Genomic DNA, 27906 nt, shown 5'->3' on the forward strand with positions numbered 1-27906 from the left:
GTCTTGGCCACATACAACGCTCCTATAATCATGGGGGCGACTTTAACCTAGCCCAGGCTCTTCCGTTGGATAGATTTAAAGACCCTGCGGTCTCAAACACTTCAAAGAAGCACATAGTCAGATATAAGCGTGAGGTAACCTTGATTGGCTCCTTTAAGACCACTTTGAATTTATTGTACGTGTGGAGGGCAAGAAACCCGGATGGGAAAGACTTCACTTGTCTCTCAAAATCACACCACACTATGTCTCGCATTGATTATTTCCTAATTTCCACGACTATAACTCCACAAATTTACTCCACAGATATCAGGCAGATCACTATCTTGGATCATGCCCCGATTATTATGGTCATACAGCCGCAACCTCCTAAACCTCCAAACAGAAGTTGGAGATTCCCCTCCCACCTCTATAATAATATTGACTTTCGTAGACACCTAAAATCCTCTTGGATGCATTATGCCTCAGATAATGCTTCCCACTCCAGCTCTCAAGACTTATTCTGGCACGCCTCGAAGGCGGTGATGAGAGGCTACATCACCTCAATTAAAGCACACTACAATAAAACTCTTAAAAAAGGTTGACAGAGATCTTCTCTCCCAGCTCATAAATGCTTACAATAAATACTTACTTAACCCTACGCCCGCGTCCAGAAAGGCCTATTACGAACTCAAGCACACAAGAGATACATTCCTAGTTCAACAACTTTAAAATTCATAGAAAGGGCAGATACTATAGGCATGGCAACAAAGCCGGTAAACTGCTAGCCAAATTAGTTAAGTCTTATAGTCCTAGGTCCCATATTTTAGCCGTTAAATCCAGAGATCATTTACTCACTGATTCTAGGGAAATAATGACTGAATTCATAGATTACTACACTTCTTTGTACTCCAAGCAAATAATTCACTCAGAGGCAAAACAACGCTTCTGGGGTACAGTGCAGCTGCCCACCCTAACTGATGAGCAGACCTCTATCCTTAACTCGCCTATACAACCTAAGGAAGTGCTGAAGGCCATACGTCAGAGTAAGTTAGGAAAGGCTGCATGCCCTGATGGTTTGCCTGCAGAATACTTTAAATTGCTGGATGAGGAATTTACTCCAGTTCTGTCTTCTCTATACTCTGCTTACTTAGCGGGTACTGAAAAATGGATGGCAGGTTCTCGGAGGCCAATATCTGCCTCCTACTTAAACCTGATAGAGATCCCACCCAAACATTTTCATACCGCCCCATTTCATTGCTGAATGGGGATTACAAATTATTAACGAAAATTTTGGCGAACAGATTGGCGTGTGTACTGCCTTCCATAGTCCATACAGATCAAACCGGTTTTGTGAAAGGCAAATCCTCGGTAGTTAATATAAGAAAAACTCTCGGTATCACCGCCCACTATTGGTATAATGCTCATTCGCAATCGCCCTCTCCAGTACCCGATGCTTGTCTTTTGGCGCTTGACGCTGAAAAGGCATTTGATAGGATCGAATCGGATCACTTACATACTTCACTATCACATTTTGGCATTACTGGAAACTTCTCTAATTTCCTACAGCGGCTGTACTTTACCCCTAGAGCTTCTCTCATAATTAATGGTGAACTTTCCTCCTCTTTTAATTTACAGAGAGGTACAAGGCAGGGGTGTCCTCTCTTGCCCCTGCTTTTTGATTTGGCCATAGAGCCACTAGCATCCTATATAAGACAACATTGTGCAGGCCTGGATATTTGTGGACAAACACAGCATCTGTCCCTATACGCGGATGACCTGTTGCTGTTTATAGGGGACCCTTTTATTAATTTATACCCTCTCCTGGATATTACCAATAGCTTTGGCACGTTCTCGGGTTACAAGATTAACATTGACAAGTCCGAGGTCAAATGGCTGCAGAATTCTGGCAAAATGACTCTTGATGACATAGGCCTCAAAACCACAGAAGGTTGCTTCAAATATTTGGGAGTATTGATTCATGTTAATCCTCATAAATTATATTCCCTGAACATCAGTGGAATCATTGGCAATATTAAGCATATGCTAACAGGTTGGATGAGGCTTCCCCTGACTCTTTCTGGTAGGGTACAATTGTTCAAGATGGTCGCTTTGCCGAAGCTTCTTTATCCTCTGCAGATGTCACCCCTTCTTCTAACCCATCAAGATGCTAGCTCCTTGCAGACTTTCATCGGGAACTTTATATCGCAGGGTAAAAAGCACAGAATAGGCAAAACCCGCTTGCCAATGCCACTGGGTAGGGGTGGGCTTCGCCTTCCAAATGACCTATGGTATAACTGGGCTGCCTTGTCCAGATTTGTGCTAGACTGGGTGGTAGGACTCCTACACTATTCCTGACTCGGAGTCCAAACTTATTAAACCAGTAAATTTAGCTTTCCTGCCCCATACAGATCTCAGATCTTTATCTCCCTCTATCCAGAGTCATATACTGTTTAGGGACCCTTTGAGAGCCTGGGCTAGGATTTGTAGATTTGTGGGGACTAAGACAATTGGCAAGTAGATACCTCCCAATACAGGGTAACTTACATTTTCTCCCTGGGTACAAGACAAAGATTTTTCAAACATGGAAGCAATTACAACTTACCAGACTTCACCAACTTCTTCACCCTCTTTCCTTTGAAATAGTATCCTTCCACGACTTACAGACTCGCTATGGTCTCCCATCCTGTCACGGTGCCAGGAATCAGACTGAGACGAGAAGTGCAAAAATAATCACACCTTTATTAATAGCAAAAAATAATAAAAAGTCCACAAGTCAAATAACAACCCAGGAGTCAAAACCAGAGCTGGTAGTCAGACAAGCCGAGTCAGGAGCCAAAGCGAATAGTCAGACGTGCCGGAATCAGGAACAAGGAAAACAGCAGAGTCAGGAACAAGCCAGGGATCAGGAACCAGGAAGGAAGTCAGGCAGCCAGGTAATACACAGGAGCTTTCACAAACAGGTCTGTGACAACGCAAAGGCAAAGCATACTGAACAGAGGCCCTTAAAATAATGACATCACAATTCTGAGACTGCATCCTTTCTCACATGGATGATGCACAACAGTCTGGCCATAAAAGGAAGTGCAGGCAATGAGCAGCATCCCCCACAATGCACCAAGTCAGGAAGAGAGGCGAGTAAAATGGCTGCCAGCAGCACATGGCAAACACAACAGGGAAAAAACCCTGACACATCCACTCATAGGTATGCATATTTTCAATGTAGACATATTTTTAAATTGATTTCAGAGGGTCTGCTATCTAGGGAAACATCTAATTTAGATAAATTATGTGCTTTGGAAAAACCACACATATGACCTTCTGCTTCGCCATTTCAAAGACTCCGCTTTAAGTGAAATTTCATCAAAGTGGTCCCACTTTGAGGGCCTAGAGGTAGACACCGCTTTGATTGCTGCGAGTTTTGAAAGGGCGAATTCCTGCACTGTTTCTGCGAGCCTAAGAGAATCGCACATGAAATTTTTTAATCAAGCCTATATTACCCCTAGCATGCGTGCTAAGTGGGTTCAGGGGGCTAAGAATATTTGTAATAAATGTAGTCGTGACTCTCCTGATTGGTTCACTTGTTGTGGGATTGCCCTAAGGTACAGAGGTTCTGGCAAAAGATTTCATATTGGTTGTCTAAATTGACCAAACAAAGGATACCCCTCACAGCACACCATGTGATTTCCCTAGTCCCCAAAGACATGACGTTCACGTATGACATTTTTATCACGACAGTCCTCATGCTAGCTAGACAGATTATTTTAGGGGAATGGGTGGCCAACCGTTACTTGCCATTTCAGCAATTACTAAAAAAAAATACATACCCAGATGTTAATTGAACAAGCAGACACTAAGGGAGACCCTGAAAAGAGAATAAAGCGAATCCTCCTTAAATGGGAGGTTTACCTGTTGTATTTGCCTGATAGGGTAAGGGATAGAGTTATTTTGCATTTTAAAAACAGCTTATATGTTTTAAATGAAAAGGTAACTGGTGCATATCCCCAGATCAGGCCCTTCAATGATCTCTTCTATAATTGTGACTAAAATACAGATATAAACTGGGGCCCCTTGTGACCCCCATTTTGATTCTTGTAGTTCCCCATTACACGACTTATGTGGGGGGATCCGGAGGTGTTCTGGGTAAGTACTGTTTTGGTTTTGGTAAATGTGTTTTAGTTGATATGTTGTTTTATTTTCATTTTTTTTTTTGCTTTGTTCTTGTAAAAATAAAAAATAAAAAAAGGAACCATTTGCATGTCATGTACATGGCTTATTGCTGTGTACTACAGCCTTTTACAGTTTCACATCTATGTAACTGACTATGACAAAACATTTGTATTACTGTGACTGTTCGTTTTGTGCATGTCTTGGATGCTTTTATAAATAAAGTTTAAAAAAAAAAAATTAGGTTGATCACAATTCTTAAAAAAAGTTATCAAATGATTGTGATTGACCCTTAGTATGGAATGCCTGAGCAGGCAGGACATCGCTGGTGAGCCAATCAGAAGTGGCATATATACATAAGCACCAACATATCACAGTTATGTCCTGCTTGTAAATTGTACTGGAGCACATCTGGTGCATTATATTATCACATGGTCAGAAACAAGTATTTATAATAATATGCTATAGTTACGGTTTCAAAAGTATTTTACAATATAAACACTGTTTTCCATACAATACTAGCAAGACACACTTATTTCCAATTTATTTATCTATTTTTCCAGTTTAAATATTTTTAATATGAATGTTTCTCAGAATTTAATATATAAACAAAATGCATACCCATAATTATATTTATAAACCTGGACATTATTTATTGTTATTATTTTGAGGAAACACATCAATACAATATCGAACAGAACACTGGGAATTTTACATTAACCCCAATCAAGATTATATCATATAACAATATATGGAACAGTAATGTACCAGTATTTGTGTTCAGGAAGTCTTTTGCATTAGTACCTCTCTTTAGTCGCATGTTTGTTCAATTTTGCATCTCAGGAGAGCTTAGAGAGTTTTGTGTTTCTATTATTTAATATATTTTATTTCATATTTACAATAATTAGTGGCACAAGTCAATTTAGCTTTTCATGCCGGTTAACTGCTTCTTATAATAGTACAGCTTACAGAAAAATTATAATTGTTTAAAAAGATAGATAATGCCTTTACTACCTATTCCCCAGCTTTGCATAAACAACATTGTTAGATTAATATATTTTGTAGCATTTAAACCTCTAAATGTCTGCCTGTTTCTAAGCCCCTACAGACAGCCTCTTATCACATCCTTTTGTATTTGCTTTTCACAACAGGAGACTGCGAGTTCATGTGTGCCATATAGATAACAAGAGTTAGCATAAAATATGGCAGATATACTTTAAAGATGTCTAAAAAAAATAACTATATTATATAAAATTTCAAAACTATTATCAAAAATTTTTTGTAAAAGAGAGTTAATTCATTATTTTCAACAATATACAGAAGACCGTATCATCCAATCTGTAATGTTATTAATATGTGCCATTTTTAAAGTGCAACACAGTACTGTTAACAGTAATACAACAGGGATAACATTTTGTCTCAAAGGGGAAAAAACTGAAAGCTTTTTTTAGAAAGGATTTTTCTAATAGTAAATAAAGGAAATCAACAAAGGAAAATATTGTAACAATGTGAAAGACAGCTGTGTGGGAGCTGTAAATTTGCTGAAGCGAGGACAAGTTTAGTTTATCAAGTATAGGCAAAAGTTTCAAAATCAAACATCATATAATTAAAATATACTTTTAAACCTGGAAAAGTAGACTGTATAATATGTGTATGTAATAATACAACCTTTACCATTTTTGTATACAGAGCATTACTTATATTTAAACAGCCTTACTTGATAACAAAATCATTTCTATTAAAACATAAAGGATGCATTTCTATAAACACTATATGGCCAAAAGTATGTGGAAAGGACAAATTATTGAGTTCAGATGTTTCGGCCACACCCACTGCTAACAGGTGAATACAATCCAGCACATAGTCATGAAATCTCTATAAACAAACACTGGCAGTACAATAGGCCATACTAAAGAGCTCAGTGACTTTAAAAGTGTCATTGTCATAGGATGCCACCTTTGCCACAAGCCAGGTCCTTTAATTTCTGCCCTACTAGATTTGCTCTGGTCAACTGTAAATGCTATTATTGTGACATGAAACCATCTAGGAACAACAACTACCCAGACACAAATTTGGAGACCACACAACCACACAGAGTGAGGCAGAAGAGTGCTGAAGTACGTAGCAAGTAAACATTGCTTATTATCTGTTGCATTACTCTCTACAAAGTTCCAAACTGTTTCTGGAAGCAACATCAGGAAAAGAACTGTGTATCAGGAGCTTCATGAAATGGATTTTCATTTTTAAGCAGCTGTACACAAGCCTCACATCAACATGTGCAATGCCAAGTGTTAGCTGTAGTGGTGTAAAGCAGTGTTTCTCAACCACGGCCCTCAAGTACCCCCACCAGTCCAGGTTTTCATTAAAGCTGAACTAGAGCACAGCTGATTAGTAACCATAGGAACCAGCCTGCTCTCACCCATCAGCTGATTATTTCACCTGTGCTCTAGTTCAGCTATAATGAAAACTTGACTGTTGGGGGTACTTGAGGACAGTGGTTAAGAAACACTGCCATGCCACTGGGTTCTGGAGTAGTTGAAACATGTTCACTGGAGTAAAGAATAATGCTTCACTATCTGGAAGCCCGATGGAAAAACATAATTTATGTAAGAACTTACCTGATAAATTAATATCTTTCATATTGTTAAGAGTCCATGAGCTAGTGACGTATGGGATATACAATCCTATCAGGAAGGGCAAAGTTTCCCAAACCTCAAAATGCCTATAAATACACCCCTAAACACACCCACAATTCAGTTTAACGAATAGCCAAGAAGTGGGATGATAAAGAAAGGAGTAAAAAGCATCAACAAAGGAATTTGGAAATAATTGTGCTTTATACAAAAAAATCATAACCACCATGAAAAGGGTGGGCCTCATGGACTCTTGCCAATATGAAAGAAATTAATTTATCAGGTAAATTATGTTTTCTATCATGTAATTGGCAACAGTCCATGAGCTAGTGACATATGGGATAACAATACCCAAGATGTGGAACTCCACGTAAGAGTCACTAGAGAGGGAGGGATAAAAACAGCCATTTTTCGCTGAAAAAAAATTAATCCACAACCCAAAATATAAGTTTTATTCTCATGAATGAAAGGAAAAACTTAAAATACAAGCAGAAGAATTAAACTGAAACAGCTGCCTGAAGAACTTTTATACCAAAAAATGCTTCAGAAGAAGCAAATACATAAAAACGGTAGAATTTAGTAAATGTATGCAAAGAAGACCAAGTTGCTGCTTTGCAAATCTGATCAACTGAAGCTTCATTCTTAAAAGCCCACGAAGTGGAGACTGATCTAGTAGAATGAGCTGTAATTCTCTGAGGCGGGGCTTGACCAGACTCCAAATAAGCTTGATGAATCAAAAGCTTTAACCACGATGCCAAGGAAACGGCAGAAACCTTCTGACCTTTCCTAGAACCAGAAAAGATAACAAATAGACTAGAGGTCTTCCTGTAATCTTTAGTAGCTTCAACATAATATTTCAGAGCTCTCACAACATCCAAAGAATGTAAAGATCTCTCCAAAGAATTCTTAGGATTAGGACACAAGGAAGGGACAACAATTTCTCTATTAATGTTGTTAGAATTGACAACCTTAGGTAAGAATTGAAATGAAGTCCGCAAAACTGCCTTATCTTTATGAAAAATCAGAAAAGGAGATTCACAAGAGAGCAGATAATTCAGAAACTCTTCTAGCAGAAGAGATGGCCAAAAGAAACAACACTTTCCAAGAAAGTATTTTAATGATCAAAGAAAGCATAGGCTCAAACGGAGTAGCCTGTAAAGCCTTCAAACCCAAACTAGGACTCCAAACCAGTGAATGTCAGGAAGCTTAGCAATCTTTCTGTGAAATAAAACAGAAAGAGCAGAGATTTGTCCCTTCAAGGAACTTGCAGACAAACACTTATCCAAACCATCCTGAAGAAACTGTAAAATTCTAGGAATTCTAAAAGAATACCAAGAGAATTTATGAGAAGAACACTATGAAATATAAGTCTAGAAACAGATTTACGAGCCTGAAAAACATAATTTATGCTTACCTGATAAATTTATTTCTCTTGTAGTGTATCCAGTCCACGGATCATCCATTACTTGTGGGATATTCTCCTTCCCAACAGGAAGTTGCAAGAGGATCACCCACAGCAGAGCTGCTATATAGCTCCTCCCCTCACTGCCATATCCAGTCATTCGACCGAAACAAGCCAAGAAAGGAGAAACCATAGGGTGCAGTGGTGACTGAAGTTTAATTAAATTTAGACCTGCCTTAAAAGGACAGGGCGGGCCGTGGACTGGATACACTACAAGAGAAATAAATTTATCAGGTAAGCATAAATTATGTTTTCTCTTGTTAAGTGTATCCAGTCCACGGATCATCCATTACTTGTGGGATACCAATACCAAAGCTAAAGTACACGGATGATGGGAGGGACAAGGCAGGAACTTAAACGGAAGGAACCACTGCCTGTAGAACCTTTCTCCCAAAAACAGCCTCCGAAGAAGCAAAAGTATCAAATTTGTAAAATTTGGAAAAAGTATGAAGCGAAGACCAAGTCGCAGCCTTGCAAATCTGTTCAACAGAGGCCTCATTTTTAAAGGCCCAGGTGGAAGCCACAGCTCTAGTGGAATGAGCTGTAATCCTTTCAGGAGGCTGCTGTCCAGCAGTCTCATAAGCTAAACGGATTATACTCCGAAGACATAAAGAAAGAGAGGTTGCCGAGGCCTTTTGACCTCTCCTCTGTCCAGAGTAAACGACAAACAGGTTAGATGTTTGGCGAAAATCTTTAGTAGCCTGTAAGTAAAACTTCAAGGAACGGACTACATCTAGATTATGCAAAAGAGGTTCCTTCTTTGAAGAAGGATTAGGACATAATGATGGAACAACAATCTCTTGATTGATATTCTTGTTAGAAACCACCTTAGGTAAAAACCCAGGTTTGGTACGCAGAACAACTATCTGAATGAAAAATCAGATAAGGAGAATCACAATGTAAGGCAGATAACTCCGAGACTCTTTGAGCCGAGGAAATAGCCATCAGAAAAAGAACTTTCCATGATAGAAGTTTGATATCAATAGAATGAAGGGGTTCAAACGGAACCCCTTGACGAACTTTAAGAACCAAGTTTAAGCTCCATGGAGGAGCAACAGGTTTAAACACAGGCTTAATTCTAACTAAAGCCTGACAAAATGCCTGAACGTCTGGAACTTCTGCCAGACGTTTGTGTAAAAGAATAGACAGAGCAGAAATCTGTCCCTTTAAAGAACTAGCTGATAATCCTTTGTCCAAACCCTCTTGGAGAAAGGACAATATCCTAGGAATCCTAACCCTACTCCATGAGTAATTCTTGGATTCACACCAATGAAGATATTTACGCCATATCTTGTGGTAAATTTTCCTGGTGACAGGCTTTCGTGCCTGTATTAAGGTATCAATTACTGACTCGGAAAACCCACGCTTTGATAGGATCAAGCGTTCAATCTCCATGCAGTCAGTCTCAGAGATGACTAGTAGATACGGATGATTGAAAGGACCTTGTATTAGAAGGTCTTGTCTCAGAGGCAGAGTCCATGGTGGAAAGGATGACATGTCCACTAGGTCTGCATACCAGGTCCTGCGTGGCCATGCAGACGATATCAATATCAACGATGCTCTCTCCTGTTTGATTTTGGCAATCAGACGAGGGAACAGAGGAAACGGTGGAAACACATAAGCCAGGTTGAAGAACCAAGGCGCTGCTAGAGCATCTATCAGTGCCGCTTCTGGGTCCCTGGACCTGGATCCGTAACAAGGAAGCTTGGCATTCTGGCGAGACGCCATGAGATCCAATTCTGGTTTGCCCCAACGGAGAACCAATTGAGCAAAGACCTCCGGATGAAGTTCCCACTCCCCCGGATGAAAAGTCTGACGACTTAGAAAATCCGCCTCACAGTTCTCTACACCTGGGATATGGATCTCTGACAGGTGGCAAGAGTGAGTTTCTGCCCAGTGAATTATCTTGGAGACTTCTGACATCGCTAGGGAACTCCTGGTTCCCCCTTGATGGTTGATGTAAGCCACAGTCGTGATGTTGTCCGACTAAAATCTGATGAACCGCAGTGTTGCTAACTGAGGCCAAGCTAGAAGAGCATTGAATATTGCTCTTAACTCCAGAATATTTATTGGGAGGAGTTTCTCCTCCTGAGTCCACGATCCCTGTGCCTTCAGGGAGTTCCAGACTGCACCCCAGCCTAGAAGGCTGGCATCTGTTGTTACAATTGTCCAATCTGGTCTGCGAAAGGTCATACCCTTGGACAGATGGACCCGAGATAACCACCAGAGAAGAGAATCTCTGGTTTCCTGATCAAGATTTAGTAGAGGGGACAAATCTGTGTAATCCCCATTCCACTGACTGAGCATGCATAATTGCAGCTGTCTGAGATGCAGGCGCGCAAATGGCACTGTGTCCATCGCCGCTACCATGAAACCAACTACTTCCATGCACTGAGCAACCGTGGGGCGCGGAATGGAGTGAAGAACACGGCAAGCATTTAGAAGTTTTGATAACCTGGACTCCGTCAGGTAAATTTTCATTTCTATAGAATCTATTAGAGTCCCTAGGAAGGAAACCCTTATGAGAGGAGATAGAGAACTCTTTTCTTCGTTCACTTTCCACCCATGCGACCTCAGGAATGCCAGAACTATCTCTGTATGAGATTTGGCAATTTGAAAGCTTGTCTAGGTAAGGAGCCACCGCTATGCCTCGCGGCCTTAGGACCGCCAGAAGTGAGCCCAGAACCTTTGTAAAAATTCTTGGGGCTGTAGCCAACCCGAATGGAAGAGCTACAAATTGGTAATGCCTGTCTAGAAAGGCAAACCTCAGGAACCGATGATGATTCTTGTGAATCGGAATGTGAAGGTAGGCATCCTTTAAGTCCACTGTGGTCATGTACTGACCCTCTTGGATCATGGGTAAAATGGTTCGAATAGTTTCCATCTTGAATGACGGAACTCTGAGGAATTTGTTTAGGATCTTTAGATCCAAAATTGGTCTGAAGGTTCCCTCTTTTTTGGGAACCACAAACAGATTTGAATAAAATCCCTGTCCTTGTTCCGTCCGCGGAACTGGATGGATCACTCCCATTACAAGGAGGTCTTGTACACAGCTTAGGAATGCCTCTTTCTTTATCTGGTTTGTAGATCATCTTGAAAGGTGAAATCTCCCTTGTGGAGGAGAAGCTTTGAAGTCCAGAAGATATCCCTGAGATATGATCTCCAACGCCCAGGGATCCTGAACATCTCTTGCCCACGCCTGGGCGAAGAGAGAGAGTCTGCCCCCTACTAGATCCGTTGTCGGATAGGGGGCCGCTCCTTCATGCGGTCTTAGAGGCAGCAGCAGGCTTTCTGGCCTGCTTGCCCTTGTTCCAGGACTGGTTAGGTTTCCAGGCCTGCTTGGATTGAGCAAAAGTTCCCTCTTGTTTTGAAGCAGAGGAAGTTGATGCTGCACCTGCCTTGAAATTTCGAAAGGCACGAAAATTAGACTGTTTTGGCCCTTGATTTGGCCCTGTCCTGAGGAAGGGTATGACCCTTACTTCCAGTAATGTCAGCAATAATTTCTTTCAAACCAGGCCCGAATAAGGTCTGCCCCTTGAAAGGAATGTTGAGTAATTTAGACTTTGAAGTCACATCAGCTGACCAGGATTTGAGCCATAGCGCCCTACGCGCCTGGATGGCGAATCCGGAATTCTTAGCCGTTAGTTTAGTCAAATGAACAATGGCATCAGAAACAAATGAGTTAGCTAGCTTAAGAGTTCTAAGCTTGTCAATAATTTCAGTCAATGGAGCTGTATGGATGGCCGCTTCCAGGGCCTCAAACCAGAACGCCGCCACAGCAGTGACAGGCGCAATGCATGCAAAGGGCTGTAAAATAAAACCTTGTTGAATAAACATTTTCTTAAGGTAACCCTCTAATTTTTTATCCATTGGATCTGAAAAAGCACAACTGTCCTCAACCGGGATAGTGGTACGCTTTGCTAAAGTAGAAACTGCTCCCTCCACCTTAGGGACTGTCTGCCATAAGTCCTGTGTAGTGGCATCTATTGGAAACATTTTTCTAAATATAGGAGGTGGGGAAAAGGGCCCACCGGGTCTATCCCACTCCTTACTAATAATTTCTGTAAGCCTTTTATGTATTGGAAAAACATCAGTACTCACCGGCACTGCATAGTATTTATCCAGCCTACACAATTTCTCTGGCACTGCAATTGTGTCACAGTCATTCAGAGCAGCTAATACCTCCCCAAGCAATACACGGAGGTTCTCAAGCTTAAATTTAAAATTAGAAATCTCTGAATCAGGTCTCCCTGATTCAGAGACGTCACCCACAGACTGAAGCTCTCTGTCCTCAGGTTCTGCATATTGTGACGCAGTATCAGACATGGCTCTTACAGTATCTACGCGCTCTGTATCTCGTCTAACCCCAGAGCTATCGCGCTTGCCTCTCAATTCAGGCAATCTGGATAATACCTCTGACAGGGTATTATTCATGATTGCAGCCATGTCCTGCAAAGTAATCGCTATGGGCGTCCCTGATGTACTTGGCACCATATTAGTGATCGAAGGGTCCGACACGTGGGGAGAGTTAGTCGGCATAACTTCCCCCTCGACAGACCCCTCTGGTGACAATTCTTTTATAGATAAAGACTGATCTTTACTGTTTAAGGTGAAATCAATACATTTAGTACACATTCTCACATGGGACTCCATCATGGCTTTTAAACATAATGAACAAGTAGTTTCCTCTGTGTCAGACATGTTTATACAGACTAGCAATGAGACTAGCAAGCTTGGAAAACACTTTAAACCAAGTTAACAAGCAATATAAAAAACGTTACTGTGCCTTTAAGAGAAACAAATTTTTACAGTGTATGTAACAAGTTAGCAGAGCATTGCACCCACTTGCAAATGGATGATTAACCCCTTAATACCAAAAACGGAATAATAAATGACAAAAACGTTTTTAAACACAGTCACAACAACTGCCACAGGTCTACTGTGGTTGTTACCCTCCTCAAACATGACTTTTGAAGCCTTTTGAGCCCTTCAGAGATGTCCTGTATCATGCAGAAAGAAGCTGAATGTCTCTGTCTGTAATTTTAGCTGTGCAGAAAAATGCTAAAATAGGCCCCTCCCACTCATATTACAACAGTGGAAAGCCTCAGGAAACTGTTTCTAGGCAAAAAATCAAGCCAGCCATGTGGAAAAAAACAAGGCCCCAATATGTTTTGTCACCAAACATATATAAAAACGATTAACATGCCAGCAAACGTTTTATATTACACTTTTATAAGAGTATGTATCTCTGTTAATAAGCCTGATACCAGTCGCTATTAAATCACTGCATTTAGGCTTAACTTACATTAATCCGGTATCAGCAGCATTTTTCTAGCAAATTCCATCCCTATAAATATTTCAACTGCACATACCTTATTGCAGGAAAACCTGTACGCCATTCCCCCTCTGAAGTTACCTCACTCCTCAGAATATGTGAGAACGGCAGTGGATCTTAGTTACTTCTGCTAAGATCATAGAAATCACAGGCAGATTCTTCTTCTAATGATGTCTGTGATAATATAATTTATGCTTACCTGATAAATTCATTTCTCCTGTAGTGTAGTCAGTCCACGGGTCATCCATTACTTATGGGATTATATCTCCTCCCTAACAGGAAGTGCAAGAGGATCACCCAAGCAGAGCTGCTATATAGCTCCTCCCCTCTACGTCATACCCAGTCATTCGACCGAAACCAAACGAGAAAGGAGAAACTATAGGGTGCAGTGGTGACTGGAGTTTAATTTAAAATTTAGACCTGCCGTAAAAAACAGGGCGGGCCGTGGACTGACTACACTACAGGAGAAATGAATTTATCAGGTAAGCATAAATTATATTTTCTCCTGTTAATTGTAGTCAGTCCACGGGTCATCCATTACTTATGGGATACCAATACCAAAGCTAAAAGTACACGGATGACGGGAGGGACAGGCAGGATCTTTACACGGAAGGAACCACTGCCTGTAGAACCTTTCTCCCAAAAACAGCCTCCGAAGAAGCAAGAGTGTCAAATTTGTAAAATTTTGAAAAAGTGTGAAGACCAAGTTGCAGCCTTGCAAATCTGTTCAACAGAGGCCTCATTCTTAAAGGCCCAAGTGGAAGCCACAGCTCTAGTAGAATGAGCTGTAATCCTTTCAGGAGGCTGCTGTCCAGCAGTCTCATAGGCTAAACGTATTATGCTACGAAGCCAAAAAGAGAGAGAGGTAGCCGAAGCTTTTTGACCTCTCCTCTGTCCAGAATAAACGACAAAACAGGGAAGAAGTTTGACGAAAATCTTTAGTTGCCTGCAAATAAAATTTCAGGGCACGGACGACGTCCAGATTGTGCAGAAGTCGTTCCTTCTTTGAAGAAGGGTTAGGGCACAATGATGGAACAACAATCTCTTGATTGATATTCTTGTTAGTGACTACCTTAGGTAAGAACCCAGGTTTAGTACGCAGAACTACCTTGTCTGAATGAAAAATCAGATAAGGAGAATCACAATGTAAGGCCGATAACTCAGAGACTCTTCGAGCCGAGGAAATAGCCATTCAAAACAGAACTTTCCAAGATAACAGCTTGATATCAATGGAATGAAGGGGTTCAAACGGAACACCTTGCAGAACGTTAAGAACTAAGTTTAAGCTCCATGGCGGAGCAACAGTCTTAAACACAGGCTTAATCCTAGCCAAAGCCTGACAAAAAGCCTGAACGTCTGGAACTTCTGACAGACGTTTGTGTAAAAGGATAGACAGAGCTGAAATCTGTCCCTTTAGCGAACTAGCAGATAAACCCTTTTCTAAACCCTCTTGTAGAAAAGACAATATCCTAGGAATCCTAACCTTACTCCATGAGTAACTCTTGGATTCGCACCAATATAAGTATTTACGCCATATTTTATGGTAAATTTTCCTGGTAACAGGTTTCCTAGCCTGTATTAAGGTATCAATTACTGACTCCGAGAATCCCCGCTTTGATAGAATTAAGCGTTCAATCTCCATGCAGTCAGCCTCAGAGAAATTAGATTTGGATGTTTGAAAGGACCCTGAATCAGAAGGTCCTGTCTCAGAGGCAGAGACCATGGTGGACAGGACGACATGTCCACTAGATCTGCATACCAGGTCCTGCGTGGCCACGCAGGCGCTATTAGAATCATCGATGCTCTCTCCTGTTTGATCCTGGCAATCAATCGAGGAAGCATCGGGAAGGGTGGAAACACATAAGCCATGTTGAAGACCCAAGGTGCTGTCAGAGCATCTATCAGTACCGCTCCCGGGTCCCTGGACCTGGATCCGTAGCAAGGAAGCTTGGCGTTCTGGCGAGATGCCATGAGATCCAGATCTGGTTTGCCCCAATGATGAAGCAGTTGGGCAAACACCTCCGGATGAAGTTCCCACTCCCCCGGATGAAAAGTCTGGCGACTTAGAAAATCCGCCTCCCAGTTCTCCACGCCTGGGATGTGGATCGCTGACAGGTGGCAAGAGTGAGACTCTGCCCAGCGAATTATCTTTGAGACTTCCATCATCGCTAGGGAACTCCTTGTCCCTCCCTGATGGTTGATGTAAGCCACAGTCGTGATGTTGTCCGACTGAAACCTGATGAACCTCAGAGTTGCTAACTGAGGCCAAGCCAGAAGAGCATTGAAAACTGCTCTAAATTCCAGAATGTTTATTGGAAGGAGTCTCTCCTCCTGAGTCCATGATCCCTGAGCCTTCAGGGAATTCCAGACTGCGCCCCAACCTAGAAGGCTGGCGTCTGTTGTTACAATCGTCCAATCTGGCCTGCGGAAGGGCATCCCCCTGGACAGATGTGGCCGAGAAAGCCACCATAGAAGAGAGTCTCTGGTCTCTTGATCCAGATTTAGCATAGGGGACAAATCTGAGTAATCCCCATTCCACTGACTTAGCATGCACAATTGCAGCGGTCTGAGATGCAGGCGTGCAAAAGGTACTATGTCCATTGCCGCGATCATTAAGCCGATTACCTCCATGCACTGAGCCACTGACGGGTGTTGAATGGAATGAAGGACACGGCAAGCATTTAGAAGTTTTGATAACCTGTCCTCTGTCAGGTAAATTTTCATTTCTACAGAATCTATAAGAGTCCCTAAGAAGGGAACTCTTGTGAGTGGCAATAGAGAACTCTTTTCTACGTTCACCTTCCACCCATGCGACCTTAGAAATGCCAGAACTAACTCTGTATGAGACTTAGCAGTTTGGAAACTTGACGCTTGTATCAGAATGTCGTCTAGGTACGGAGCTACCGCTATTCCTCGCGGTCTTAGTACCGCCAGAAGAGAGCCCAGAACCTTTGTAAAGATTCTTGGAGCTGTAGCTAACCCGAAGGGAAGAGCTACAAACTGGTAATGCCTGTTTAGGAAGGCAAACCTTAGATACCGGTAATGATCCTTGTGAATCGGTATGTGAAGGTAGGAATCCTTTAAATCCACTGTGGTCATGTACTGACCCTCTTGGATCATAGGTAAGATGGTCCGAATAGTTTCCATTTTGAACGATGGAACTTTTAGGAATATGTTTAGGATCTTTAAGTCCAAGATTGGTCTGAAGGTTCCCTCTTTTTTGGGAACCACAAACAGATTTGAATAAAACCCTTGTCCGTGTTCCGACCGCGGAACTGGGTGGATCACTCCCATTAGTAAGAGGTCTTGTACACAGCGTAGAAACGCCTCTTTCTTTATCTGGTTTGCTGATAACCTTGAAAGATGAAATCTCCCTTATGGAGGAGAAGCTTTGAAGTCCAGAAGATATCCCGAGATATGATCTCTAACGCCCAGGGATCCTGGACATCTCTTGCCCAAGCCTTGGCGAAGAGAGAAGTCTGCCCCCACTAGATCCGTTTCCGGATCGGGGGCCCTCACTTCATGCTGTCTTAGGGGCAGTAGCAGGTTTTCTGGCTGCTTTGCCCTTGTTCCAGGACTGGTTATTTTTCCAGCCCTGTCTGTAGCGAGCAACAGCTCCTTCCTGTCTTGGAGCGGAGGAGTTGATGCTGCTCCTGCCTTGAAGTTACAAAAGGCACGAAAATTAGACTGTTTAGCCTTGGTTTGGCCCTGTCTTGAGGCAGGGCATGGCCCTTACCTCCAGTAATGTCAGCGATAATTTCTTTCAAACCGGGCCCCGAATAATGTCTGCCCTTTGAAAGGAATGTTAAGTAATTTAGATTTAGAAGTCACATCAGCTGACCAGGATTTAAGCCACAGCGCTCTACGCGCTTGAATGGCGAATCCGGAGTTCTTAGCCGTAAGTTTAGTTAAGTGTACTACGGCATCAGAAATAAATGAATTAGCTCGCTTAAGGACTTTAAGCTTGTTTATAATCTCATCCAATGGAGCTGTGCTAAGGGTCTCTTCCAGAGACTCAAACCAGAATGCAGCCGCAGCCGTGACAGGCGCAATGCATGCAAGGGGTTGTAATATAAAACCTTGCTGAACAAACATTTTCTTAAGTTAACCCTCTAACTTTTTATCCATTGGATCTGAAAAAGCACAGCTATCCTCCACCGGGATAGTGGTGCGTTTAGCCAGAGTAGAAACTGCTCCCTCCACCTTAGGGACCGTCTGCCATAAGTCCCGTGTGGTGGCGTCTATTGGAAACATTTTTCTAAATATAGGAGGGGGTGAAAAAGGCACACCGGGTCTATGCCACTCCATGTTAACAATTTCTGTAAGCCATTTAGGTATAGGAAAAACGTCAGTACACGCCGGTACCGCAAAATATTTATCCAGTCAACATACTTTCTCTGGAATTGCAACCGTGTTACAATCATTCAGAGCCGCTAATACCTCCCCTAGTAATACACGGAGGTTCTCAAGCTTGAATTTAAAATTTGAAATGTCTGAGTCCAGTTTACTTGGATCAGATCCGTCACCTACAGAATGAAGCTCTCCGTCCTCATGTTCTGCAAATTGTGACGCAGTATCAGACATGGCTCTATTATTATCAGCGCACTCTGTTCTTACCCCAGAGTGATCGCGTTTACCCCTAAATTCTGGCAATTTAGATAGTACTTCAGTCATAACATTAGCCATGTCTTGCAAAGTGATTTGTATTGGCCGCCCTGATGTACTTGGCGCCACAATATCACGCACCTCCTGAGCGGGAGGCGAAGGTACTGACACGTGAGGAGAGTTAGTCGGCATAACTTCCCCCTCGTTGTCTGGTGATAATTTCTTAACATGTACAGATTGGCTTTTATTTAAAGTAGCATCAATACAATTAGTACACAAATTTCTATTGGGCTCCACATTGGCCTTTAAACATAGTGAACAAAGAGATTCATCTGTGTCAGACATGTTTAAACAAACTAGCAATGAGACTAGCAAGCTTGGAAATACTTTTCTAAATAAATATAAAAAACGCTACTGTGCCTTTAAGAAGCACAAAAAGCTGTCACAGTTGAAATAACAATGAACCAAAATAGTTATAGCAACCAATTTTTCACAGTAAATGTATTAAGTTAGCAAAGGATTGCACCCACCAGCAAATGGATGATTAACCCCTTAATACCCAAAAAACGGATAACAATTTAATATTAACGTTTTTATCACAGTCAAAACACACTATCACAGGTCTGCTGTGAGTGATTACCTCCCTCAAAACTAGTTTTGGAGACCCCTGAGCTCTGTAGAGACGTCCTGGATCATGGAGGAAGAAATAGGAAGACTGTGACTGAATTTTTACTGCGCAATAAAGCGCTAAAATAGGCCCCTCCCACTCATATTACAACAATGGGGAAGCTCAGTAAACTGTTTTTATTCAGAAACAAACGACAGCCATGTGGTAAAAATCATGCCCATAAAGTTTTATCACCAAGTACCTCAGCAAAATCGATTAACACACCACAGTCCTCTCACACGTCCTATCTATTAGTTAGGTGCAAGAGAATGACTGGGTATGACGTAGAGGGGAGGAGCTATATAGCAGCTCTGCTTGGGTGATCCTCTTGCACTTCCTGTTAGGGAGGAGATATAATCCCATAAGTAATGGATGACCCGTGGACTGACTACACTTAGCAGGAGAAAAAACAGTACACTCCGGTACCATTTAAAAATAAACTTTTGATTGAAGTTAAAAAACTAACTATAATACACCACTCTCCTCTTACTACCTCCGTCTTTGTTGAGAGTTGCAAGAGAATGACTGGATATGGCAGTGAGGGGAGGAGCTATATAGCAGCTCTGCTGTGGGTGATCCTCTTGCAACTTCCTGTTGGGAAGGAGAATATCCCACAAGTAATGGATGATCCGTGGACTGGATACACTTAACAAGAGAAAATAGTATTAATCACTGAGTCAGAGAAACCTCTATGACTAAGCACTAGGCGTTCAATTGCCATACCTTCAAATTTAATGATTTGAGATCCTGATGGAAAAATGGACCTTGAGACAGAAGGTCCGGCCTTAATGGAAGTGGCCAGGGTTGGCAAATGGACATCCGAACAAGATCTGCATTCCAAAACCTGTGAGGCCATGCTGGAGCCACCAGCAACACAAACAATTGCTCTATGATGATTTTGGAAATCACTCTTGGAAGAAGAACTAGAGGCGGGAAAATATAAGCACTTTGAAAAAACCAAGGAAGTGTCAACGCATCTACTGCTTCTGCCTGAGGATCCCTGGACCTGGACAGGTATCTGGGAAGTTTCTTGTTTTTGTCAATTTATTATACACATTGAGAAAGGCCGCTACTCGGCCGAAACGCGTTTGTGTGCAGCATGCTAGTGTGAATGTTTTTTTATTTTGAACTTTTATATTGATACTCCAATAAATAAGAAGCTTTTTCTGCAAGAGATTAGACCATAGTATTTAAGCCACCCCTGTCACCTGAAGCCAGAGTATCCAGTTACTGGCCAGGAATACAAGGGGTGGCTGAAGCTGTGCTCATTTTCTCGGTATATTGCAGATCGTAATTTGTTTTTATAGTGTGGAGATCAATAGAGATATATAGGGATTTGTCCCAGTTGTAATATCAATAACATTTTAATGGTGGTTTAATAAATAATAAGTTTTAGTTTATCTATTACTTCAACTATTAGTTGAATATGTTTCAACAATTTACCAAATTCAAAGGAATGAGTGATAATTAACCCCTTCTTGACCCGCTTCTCCCTTATCCTGCTTTTCAATTAGATGAGAAGCCCTCAGATCTATTTCTGGAAGACATCTGAACAACCTGAGAAAACACATCTAGATGGAGGGACACTCCCCGGAATGTAAAGTCTGATGGCTGAGATAATCCGCTTCCCAATTGCCTATACCTGGGATATGAACCACAGAAATTAGACAGGAGCTGGATTCCGCCCAAGCAAGTATCCGGGATACTTCTTTCATAGCTTGGGGACTGTGAGTCCCACCCTGATGATTGACATATGCCACAGTTGTGATATTGTCTGTCTGAAAACAAAGAATGGTTCTCTCTTCAACAGAGGCCAAATCTGAGGACCCTGAAAATAGTTCCAAAATATTGATTGGTAATCTCGCCTCTTGAAATTTCCAAACCCCTTGTGCTGTCAGAGATCCTCAAACAGCTCCCCAACCTGAAAGACTCGCATTTGTTGTGATCACAGTCCAGATTGGACGAACAAAAGAGGCCCCTAGAACTATACGATGGTGATCTAACAACCAAGTCAGAGATAGTCGAACATTGGGATTTAAGGATATCAATTGTGATATCCTTGTATAATCCCTGCACCATTGGTTCAGCATACAAAGCTGGAGAGGTCTCATATGAAAACGAGCAAAAGGGGATCGCGTCCGATGCTGCAGTCATGAGACCTAAAACTTCCATGCACATAGCTATTGAAGGGAATAACTGAGACTGAAGGTTCCGACAGGCTGAAACCAATTTTAAACATCTCTTGTCTGTTAGAGACAGAGTCATGGACACTGAATCTATCTGGAAACCTAAAAAGGTGACCCTTGTCTGAGGAATCAAAGAACTTTTTGGTAAATTGATCTTCCAACCATGTTTTCGAAGACACAACACTAGTTGATTTGTGAGAGATTCTGCAGAATGTAAAGACTGACCCAGTACCAAGATATCGTCCAAATAAGGAAACACCGCAATACCCTGCTTTTCTGATTACAGAGAGTAGGGCACCGATTACCTTTGAAAAAATTATTGGAGCTGTCGCTAGGCCAAAAGGAAGAGCGACAAATTGGTAATGCTTGTCTAGAAAAGAGAACCTCAGAAACTGATAATGATCTGGATGAATCGGAATATGAAGATATGCATCCTGTAAGTCTATTGTGGACATAAAATGCCCTTGCTGAACAAAAGGTAGAATAGTCCTTATAGTCACCATTTTGAAAGTTGGTACTCTTACATAACGATTCAAAATTTTCAGATCAAGAACTGGTCTGAATGAATTTTCTTTCTTTGGGACAATGAATAGATTGGAATAAAACCCCACACCCTGTTGCTGAAACGGAACTGGCATGATTACCCCTGAAAGCTCCAGGTCTGAAACACACTTCAGGAAAGCCTGAGCCTTTACTGGATTTGCTGTGAATGCGAGAGAGAAAATATCTTCTCACAGGAGGTCTTACTCTGAATTCTATTTGATACCCCTAAGAGACAATACTCAAAATCCATTGATTTTGGACAGAATTTGTCCAAACATCCTTGAAAAATCTTAATCTGCCCCCTACCAGCTGAGCTGGAATGAGGGCCACACCTTCAAGCGGACTTGGGGGCTGGCTTTGGTTTCTTAAATGGCTTGGATTTATTCCAATTTGAAGAAAGATTTCCAATTGGAAACAGATTCCTTGGGGGAAGGATTAGGTTTATGTTCCTTAATTTGTCCAAAGGAACGAAAACGGTTAGAAGATTTAGATCTACCCTTAGGTCTTTTATCCTGAGGCAAAAAAACTCCCTTCCCCCAGTGACAGTTGAAATAATCGAATCCAACTGAGAACCAAATAACTTATTACCTTGGAAAGAAAGAGATAACAATCTAGACTTAGAAGTCATGTCAGCATTCCAAGATTTAAGCCACAAAGCTCTTCTAGCTAAAGACATAGATTTAACATCAATTTTGATATAAAAAATGGCCTTACAAATAAAATGATTAGCATGTTGAAGCAAGCGAACAATGCTAGACAAATCAGAATCCAATTCTTGTTGCGCTAAATTTACCAACCAAAAAGTTGATGCAGCTGCAACATCAGCCAAAGAAATTGCAGGCCTGAGAAAATTACCATAATATAAATAGGCCTTCCTTAGATAAGATTCAAGTTTCCTATCTAAAGGATCTTTAAAGGAAATACTATCTTCCATAGGAACAGTAGTACATTTAGCAAGAGTAGAGATAGCCCCATCAACTTTGGGGATCTTTTCCCAAAACTCCAATGTAACTGCTGGCAAAGGATACAATTTTTTAAACCTTGAAGAAGGAATAAAAGAAGTACCAGGCCTATTCCATTCCTTAGAAATCATATCAGAAATAGCATCAGGAACTGGAAAAACCTCTGGATTAACCACAGGAGGTTTATAAACAGAATTTAATTGTTTACTAGTTTTAGTATCAAGAGGACTAGTTTTCTCAAAATCCAATGTAATCAACACTTCTTTTTAACAAAGAACGAAATATACTTCATTTTAAATAAATAAGTAGATTTGTCAGTGTCAATATCTGAGGAAGGATCTTCTGAATCAGATAGATCCTCATCACTGGAGGATAATTCAGTATGTTGTCGGTCATTTGAAATTTCATCAACTTTATGAGAAGTTTTAAAAGACCTTTTAAGTTTATTAGAAGGCGGGATGGCAGACAAAGCCTTCTGAATAGAATCAGTAATAAAATCTTTCAAATTCCCAGGTATATCTTGTACATTAGATGTTGAAGGAACAACAACAGGTAATGTACTATTATTGATGGACACATTTTCTGCATGTAAAAGTTTATCAAGACAACTATTACAAACCACAGCTGGAGATATAATATCCACAAGTTTGCAACAAATGCACTTAGCTTTGGTAGAACTATTATCAAGCAGCAGGGTTCCAACACTGATTTCTGAAACAGGATCAGATTGAGACATCTTGCAAATGTAAGAGAAAAAACAACATATAAAGCAAAATTATCAATTTCCTTATATGGCAGTTTCAGGAATGGGAAAAAAACAGCATAGCCCTCTGATAGAGAAAAAGGCAAGAGGCATATAGGAATGGGGTTTCAAATAATGAAAATATTTGGCACCAAGTATGACGCACAATACAAACAGAATTTATTTGGGGCGCTAACAACATCCGGAAATGACAAACTCGCGTCATTGAAGATGCAACCTTGTGAAAGGACTCGGCGTCCAATAAGATGCCGTAAATTACGAATTTGCGTCATCGAACGTAACTTTGCGCCAAAAAATCTCACGCCAAAAAATGACGCAATATACTTAACTTAATTTTGCCAGCGAATTTTAAATAACAGTCAATTAAAAAATAAAGACTATACCACAGGTAAGAATTCCCCCCCCCCCCCCCTAAAAAAATGCATTTCCCAGATATGAAACTGACAGTCTGCAAAAGGAAATATACTTAAACCTGACTCATGGCAAATATAAGTACAATACATATACTTAGAACTTTATATAAATACATAAAGTGCCAAACCATAGATGAGAGCGTCTTAAGCAATGAAAACATACTTACCAAAAGACACCCATCCACATATAGCAGATAGCCAAATTAGTACTGAAACGGTTATCAGTAGAGGTAATGGAATATGAGAGTATATCGTTGATTTCAAAAGGGAGGTAGGAGATGAATCTCTACGACCGATAACAGAGAACCTATGAAATAGATCTTCCGTGAGGAAAACCATTGCATTCAATAGGTGATACTCCCTTCACATCTCACTGATATTCACTGTACTCTGAGAGGAATTGGGCTTCAAAATGCTGAGAAGCGCATATCAACGTAGAAATCTTAGCACAAACTTACTTCACCACCTTCATAGGAGGCAAAGTTTGTAAAACTGAATTGTGGGTGTGGTGAGGGGTGTATTTATAGGGATTTTGAGGTTTGGGAAACTTTGCCCCACCTGGTAGGATTGTATATCCCATACGTCACTAGCTCATGGACTCTTGCCAATTACATGAAAGAAAATCTAGGTGTGTGCCGGAATGCATAATTCCTACTGTAAAAGTTGGTGGAGGAATGTTTGTTTGGGGCTGTTTAAAAGGGTTTGGGATAGGTCTCTTAGTTCCAGTGACAGCTGATGATAATGCTAAGGGATACAAAGATATTTAAACAATTGGGAGCTACCAGCATTGTCGCAACAGTTTGGGGATCACTGTGCCCCTATGAACAAAGCAAGCATGTTTTTTTTGTGTGTTTTTTTTTTTAGTTTGGTGTGGAGGAACTTGAGTGGCCTGCACAGAGCCGTGATCTCAACCCCACTCAACACCTTTTGGATGAATTGGAACATTGATGGCGGGCGATCCCATCTCAGTCAACATCAGTGCCTGCCTCAAAAATGCTCTTTTGGATGAATGGGCACAAATTCCCAGACACACTACAATATATTGTTGAAAGCTTCCCAGAAGAGTCACAAAACGAGGCATAACAAGTAGTGATCTGCTGGCTACAGTGAACGCTACTTTACCATTATGGTGAAAGATGACATAACAAAAAGATTGGGGTTCTCACTGATTAACAGTTCACCCAATCTATAATTGCTATAAAGTTATATTGCACCAATCCAGGCACAGCTATGCTATTTGTTTTTTTAGAAAAATTATATATATATATATATATATATATATATATATATACACATACACACACAGATACATACATACACACACACACATATATATAATTATTGATATGGAGTTATAGTTATAGATAGCTAATTAGATATGACTAAAACAATATTCAGGCTTTAAAATCATTCATTTTAGAATATGCTTGTAAATAAAAGAAAACAAACAGAAAAACGAAATATCTTTCATCCGGACACTTACTTCCCCTTTTTTTAATTCTTTTATTTCCTGGACAATATGTTGATCTTCGTGGCTTTTCTGGGAAGATATTTTGCTGACTGTGTTTACTATATCTATGCAAAGGAAGAGAATATAATGAAGGTGCTTAATAACATTTATAACATAATCAAAACAGGTTTTCTTAAAAATAGATTGGAATAAAATGCCTAATGGTCTGTACAATGATTTAGCCAGGCAAAATTAAAGGGATAGAACAGTCAAAATTGAAATGTGTTTTGGCACATTTCAATTCCAAATAGAAACATTTTTTCAATATACTTTCATTAGCAGAAATACTTCTAGTTAAAAATACTATTTTTCAGCAGCATATGCACATATTCTGTGAGTGCCCGTGCACCAGTATTCAAACACTACACCTTGCTTTTTTATATAATGTTGCAAAACACTGCTGCTACAGAGTACTAAAGGCATGTGCACACTCCTCAACTCTTATGAGCCTACCTAGTTTTACTCTTCAATAAAAGATACAAAGCAAACGAAGCAAATTTGATATCAGAAGTAAAATGGAAAGCTGTTTATAATTGCATGCTCTATCTGAATCATGAAAATGTAATTTTGACTTTACTGTCCCTTTAAGGTTCACTCATGTAAATGCATTTTAGTACATCATTTAATTGCTAACATTTTAATAGCAAACTGCTTTCTTTTAAAGCTTTAAAGGGACACTGAACCCAAATTTTTTCTTTCATGATTCAGATAGAGTATGAAATTTTAAGCAACTTTCTAATTTACTTCTATTGTCATTTTTTCTTCGTTCTCTTGCCATCTTTATTTTAAAAGCAGGAATGTAAATTTTAGCAGCCAGACCATTTTAGGTTCAGAACCATGGATAGCGCTTACTTATTGATGGCTTATATTTACCCACCAATAAGCAAGAATAACCCAGGTTCTCAACCAAAAAATGGGCCGGCTCCTATGCATCACATTCCTGCTTTTTAAATAAAGATAGCAAGAGAACGAAGAAAAATTGATAACAGGAGTAAAATTAGAAAGTTGCTTTAAATTGCATGCTCTATCTGAATCATGAAGGGAAAAAAAACATAATTTATGCTTACCTGATAAATTTATTTCTCTTGTAGTGTAGTCAGTCCACGGGTCATCCATTACTTATGGAATATATCTCTTCCTAACAGGAAGCTGCAAGAGGATCACCCAAGCAGAGCTGCTATATAGCTCCTCCCCTCACATGTCATATTCAGTCATTCGACCAAAGCAGACGAGAAAGGAGAAACCATAGGGTGCAGTGGTGACTGGAGTTTAATTAAAATTTAGATCTGCCTTAAAGACAGGGCGGGCCGTGGACTGACTACACTACAAGAGAAATAAATTTATCAGGTAAGCATAAATTATGTTTTCTCTTGTTAAGTGTAGTCAGTCCACGGGTCATCCATTACTTATGGAATACCAATACCAAAGCTAAAGTACACGGATGAAGGGAGGGACAAGGCAGGAACATTAAACAAAAGGAACCACTGCCTGAAGTACCTTTCTCCCAAAAATAGCCTCCGAAGAAGCAAAAGTGTCAAATTTGTAAAATTTTGAAAAGGTGTGAAGCGAAGACCAAGTCGCGGCCTTGCAAATCTGTTCAACAGAGGCCTCATTTTTAAAGGCCCAGGTGGAAGCCACAGCTCTAGTAGAATAAGCTGTAGTCCTTTCAGGAGGCTGCTGTCCAGCAGTCTCATAGGCTAAACGTATTATGCTACGAAGCCAAAAAGAGAGAGAGAGGTAGCCGAAGCCTTTTGACCTCTTCTCTGTCCAGAGTAAACGACAAACAGGGAAGAAGTTTGACGAAAATCTTTAGTTGCCTGCAAATAGAACTTCAGGGCACGGACTACGTCCAGATTATGCAAAAGTTGTTCCTTCTTTGAAGAAGGGTTAGGACACAGTGATGGAACAACAATCTCTTGATTGATATTCCTGTTAGTAACTACCTTAGGTAAGAACCCAGGTTTAGTACGCAGAACTACCTTGTCTGAATGAAAAATCAGATAAGGAGAATCACAATGTAAGGCAGATAACTCAGAGACTCTTCGAGCCGAGGAAAAAGCCATCAAAAACAAAACCTTCCAAGATAACAGCTTGATATCAATGGAATGAAGGGGTTCAAATGGAACGCCTTGAAGAACATTAAGAACTAAGTTTAAGCTCCACGGCGGAGCAACAGTCTTAAACACAGGCTTAATCCTAGTTAAAGCCTGACAAAAAGCCTGAACGTCTGGAACTTCAGCCAGACGTTTGTGTAGAAGAATAGACAGAGCAGAAATCTGTCCCTTTAACGAACTAGCAGATAAGCCCTTTTCTAAACCCTCTTGTAGAAAGGACAATATCCTAGGAATCCTAACCTTACTCCATGAGTAACTCTTGGATTCGCACCTATATAAATATTTACGCCATATCTTATGGTATTAAGGTATCAATAACCGACTCCGAGAAGCCACGCTTTGATAGAATCAAGCGTTCAATCTCCATGCAGTCAGCCTCAGAGAAATTAGATTTGGATGGTTGAAAGGACCCTGAATTAGAAGGTCCTGTCTCAGAGGCAGAGGCAGAGACCACGGTGGACAGGACGACATGTCCACTAGGTCTGAACACCAGGTCCTGCGTGGCCACGCAGGCGCTATCAGAATCACCGAAGCTCTCTCCTGTTTGATCTTGGCAATCAAACGAGGAAG

At 40.8% G+C, this 27906-nt stretch overlaps 1 protein-coding gene across 1 annotated transcript in view; it reads right to left on the reverse strand.

Moving 5' to 3' along the window:
• The window catches only part of NISCH (nischarin), a 670823-nt gene that overhangs the window by 306917 nt on the left and 336000 nt on the right, over positions 1-27906 (reverse strand). Inside the window, 1 exon segment of the mRNA XM_053721022.1 lies at positions 25196-25287. Coding sequence (XP_053576997.1) covers positions 25196-25287 — 92 coding nt within the window.

The sequence above is a fragment of the Bombina bombina genome, chromosome 7, assembly GCF_027579735.1.
Source record: "Bombina bombina isolate aBomBom1 chromosome 7, aBomBom1.pri, whole genome shotgun sequence".
NCBI classification, from domain to species: Eukaryota; Metazoa; Chordata; class Amphibia; order Anura; family Bombinatoridae; genus Bombina; species Bombina bombina.